Source organism: Neophocaena asiaeorientalis, unplaced genomic scaffold (genome assembly GCF_003031525.2).
Source record: "Neophocaena asiaeorientalis asiaeorientalis breed wild unplaced genomic scaffold, Neophocaena_asiaeorientalis_V1.1 scaffold762, whole genome shotgun sequence".
In the NCBI taxonomy this organism is placed as follows: Eukaryota; Metazoa; Chordata; class Mammalia; order Artiodactyla; family Phocoenidae; genus Neophocaena; species Neophocaena asiaeorientalis.
This window is the reverse complement of record NW_020175828.1, coordinates 337,135-340,935: the sequence shown is the minus strand read 5'-3', so window position 1 is coordinate 340,935 and position 3,801 is coordinate 337,135. Positions and strand designations below refer to the sequence as shown.

General features: G+C 63.5%; 1 protein-coding gene across 2 annotated transcripts in view; it reads right to left on the bottom strand.

The window, feature by feature from the left end:
- Window positions 1–1,451: 1,451 nt before the first annotated feature.
- The window catches only part of TMEM129 (transmembrane protein 129, E3 ubiquitin ligase), a 5,054-nt gene continuing 2,704 nt past the window's right edge, over window positions 1,452–3,801 (bottom strand). The window contains exons 3-4 of one of the 2 annotated variants that reach the window (XM_024732737.1): window positions 3,176–3,335; window positions 1,452–3,053 (exon numbers count right to left, since the gene is read on the bottom strand). In XM_024732737.1, coding sequence (XP_024588505.1) covers window positions 2,805–3,053; window positions 3,176–3,335 — 409 coding nt within the window. In that variant the 3' untranslated portion in view covers window positions 1,452–2,804. The remainder of the gene's footprint in view (window positions 3,054–3,175; window positions 3,336–3,801) is intronic. The other variant, XM_024732738.1, reaches the window with a different exon arrangement.

The following is a 3,801-nucleotide window of genomic DNA, read 5'->3' as shown; positions in this document are numbered from 1 at the left end:
CAGCCTTTATGAGCCGCCGCCCCGCCCCCCGGGCTCCCGCGCGCGCCGGGCCGGTCGAGACCATCGGGCCCGCTCCGGGGGGAGCCTCTCGGAGGCGCGCGCCCCGCAGGCCGTCCAGGCCGGGCCGGGAGCCGCGAAACAGCTGCCCCGCGTGCTGCCATCCGGGAGGCGAAGGGGCGCCGCCGGGTTGACTGAGGCGAGGCCCTCAAAAAAAGTTGCCCCCTCCGCCTTGGAGGCGGCCAGGCCGCCGCGACCCTCGGACGCTGATTGGCCGCGCCTTCGCGGGCGGGGATAGGGGTATTGGCGGGAGATTCGGACGCTGGCGACGCGGGCGCGCCAAGGGAACAAGGGACGCGTCTCCGATTGGCCCGGCCCCGGTTTCGGGCCCTCTCCGATTGGTCGGTGTCCGCGCTGGCGGGAACCCGGAACCCGGAAGGGGAGGCAGCAGAGCAACATCGGGCTGCAGTCTCCAGGCACGGAGACGCCGGCGGTAACTCGCTGCCCGCGACTGATGCCCGGCGCCGCGAGCCTATGTGAAGTTCCCGCCGCTGAGCTCACTTCTGCCTCTTTCAGAGCCGCCTCCTGCGCTAACCGCTCCCCCACCCCGCACACGGCCCACGGGCCCTCCGTGACCCCCACCGGGTACCCCACCCGTTGGGGCCCTGGGCCAGTCTCCACGCGTTAAGTGGTGATGCTGTGTGCAAAAGAAGTAAAGAGAAGGACTGAAGTCGAAAGAACGTCAAAGATCTCCGGGATGTAGAAAATTCAAGACTGTGTTATCTTTGTTTGTTTGTTTGGTACGCGGGCCTCTCATTGTTGTGGCCTCTCCCGTTGCGGACACGCAGGCTCAGCGGCCATGGCTCACGGGCCCAGCCGCTCCACGGCATGTGAGATCTTTCCGGACTGGGGCACGAACCCGTGTCCCCTGCATCGGCAGGCGGACTCTCCACCACTGCACCACCAGGGAAGCCCTACCTGTGTTTTTTAAATGGGTTGCATGTACCACTTTTTAAAAACGTGTGGGGGCCAGCACCAATATAAGACAGCAGGAAGCACGTGCCGTTGAGGAGCTCCCCGACCTGAGCTGCTCTCCTGGGCCACCCAGGCATCCCATGGGACACCCAGACATCCCATGGGACACAGCGGAGAGCTCAAGGTTGGAGGCCGCGACGAGCAGGGCCCACCACCTTGGGCCACCAGTGTCCCCTGTACCTGGAGCACCTGCATGCTGAGCCCCCCTACAACCCCCAAGACCCTTCAACGAGGGTGCCCTGGAAATGGGCTTTCTGACCCCAGCTGGGAAATCAGAGGAAGATTCCCGCATAGTCTGCCTCCCTTCTCTTATTCTGAGCAAAATGTGCACATTAAAAGCTGCCACTTCTAAGATGGCATCTCCCCAATTGTTACCAGAGTTTGAGTATCAGGAAAAACAAAATATTCCAATCAAGAAAATATATAAACTCATAGTAACATTTTATTAAATAGTGTATCACTTCACTACAATAGATTTATCTTTATAAAACTAAGTAAGTTTCTTTTGTAGAAAAGATAGCCCCAGGCCTGGCTCTCCCTTGCCAAGGTTTGCAACTCCAGGCTGAGGCTGGGCATGGCTCCCGCCTGCCCCTCTGGTGGCCTTCATCTGTGGGCACCCCCGAGGACCACAAAGCTGGGCTTCTCACTTCCAAATCCCTGGCTTTGGTGCAGCCTTGGGTGAGATGGGCCAGCTGAGTCCATCTCCCCTGCTTAGAATGACCAGGTTTGGGGGCTTAGGGCCCCTCCAACAGTCCCATTTGTCAGAGCTGTACCCAGGGACCTGGCACTTGCCTCCCTGCTCCCCTCCTGCCCCAGCAGGAATTGGGAAGACAGCTGCCATTGTCCTGACTGCTGGGCACTTCCCTTCCTAAGTGGGTGGACCCTGCGGGGCTATGGCCAGCCGCGTGCTGAGTCCTAACAAGCCTGTCATCCGGATGTAGGACGCTGCTGTGGAGCATGGTCTTCAACTCAGTGCCCTCGCTAGCAGGAGTCTGAAACTTGGCCCTTTCCCTGGACTCGCAGGAGCGGCAGAAGGCACGTGGTTACAGGCCCCTCCAAGGGGTGGGCGGCCCCCACAAGCACGCAGCTAAGAGAACGGCAGCTGAAAGCAGCCAGCCCCTGATGGGAAGCCCAGGGTATCCCTGGGCAGGGAGCAGGCAGGGGCCACACACACACACACCCCCCCCGAGGAGTGGGCTCTTGGCTGCCCACAATCACCAGGAGACCCTGGGCAGCGCTCTCACCCTCCACCAATTAGCTCTGCGCCAGGTCCTCAGAGCAGCCTCGGTGGGGAGAGTGGAGGGTGCCAATGCCACAGGGCCAGCAGCCGGCTTGGGGACAGGAGCAGGATAGACTGCAGTCTCGGACAAATCCGAGTCTGTCGTGTAACTGACGAGCAGTTAAGGTTTATGTGCCCCATACGTTTAAGGCAAGTGGCTTAAGTTAGGGCCATCTGCGGCAGACGACGGGGTCTCCCAGAACACAGCTCAGGGGGCCCCAGAATGCTCTGGAGATGGACCCAACACCACGTTCTGCGTGCCCAGCATCTACCCCCTAATCGGAAGCACGAAGAGTCGGGGAGACAGAGGCGCTGAGGACCCATCCCGCTGCCGCAGACAGAACTTCAACAGAAAACTTCTTTTTAAAACCAAAACCCCAGCCCTTCTGCACCGGTGAGTCGCCACACCGGGATGAGCCACCCATGACAGCCCAAACCAGGGCCCAGAGGCCCAACTACTCCCCAAGGCAGTGGCGGGGTCCCTCTGGCGGGCTCAGCGCACGGCACACACGTCCAGGATGCAGAAGCGCGCGCGGCAGGTGGGGCAGGGCACACGGCTGGCCAGCCAGGTGTCGGGGCGCTGTGGGTCCTGGCGGCTGGCGAACCACTTGCCCATGCAGGTGAGACACCACATGGGGCGGCAACAGCACTGCTGACACTCGCCCTCGTCCGCCTCCTGGCAGGTCTTCACCAGCCTCACGCTGGCCCGGGTCTGCATGCAGCCGATGCACGCCTCCAGGTCCTGCAGGCGGCCCAGGCGGTCAGAGGGAGCCCTGCCAGGCCGCCCTGGGGGGCCCCCACCGCAGGAGACGTGGTCCATGGGGGCCCAGCTGGGGAACCCGCCACCCCTGCCCAGCCCCCCACCTGGCTGCTGGGGACCGAGTAGGCCGGGTTGACCTCTACCAGGGAGGCGAAGGTCTCCAGGAACAGGTCGCCCAAGCTCTGGTGGATGACCACGTTGGCCGCGCTGCGGATGGGCGCCCGGAGCTTCTCACACAGCTCACCATACTCCGTGGAATTCAGCCTGCACGAGGTGTTTGCTGCTGGGTGGGGACCACCGGGTGCGTCTACGGTGCAGGGCCGTGGTTCCCAGCGGGCTGGCAAGAACCCCGGGGCGGGCAGAGAGGCCAAGGCTGTGCCCCCAGTGCCCAGGGCGCCCACGACCACACAGACGTGGCAGCTCAGGCACAGCCCAGCAGCCAGCAGAGAGGGCCCTGGGGCCGGAGCCCACAGACCCAAAGCTGCCCGCTGGCCCCCCACGACGTGGGAGGGCAGGAGGGCGGGAGGACTGTAGTTGAGAAACAGAGAGCCTAGCCCTCGGCAGGTTCAGGCCCAGGGCATGTCCCAGGAGGGGCAGCGCAGGCCCGCCACAGCCTGAACTAGACGGGAACACCTGGGCTCGGGCCCAGGCCTCAGAGCCGAGGGAGCTACCAAGCCTCGGTGCGACACGGCGGCCCCCAAACATCCCCCGCGTGCTCCCCCCGACATGC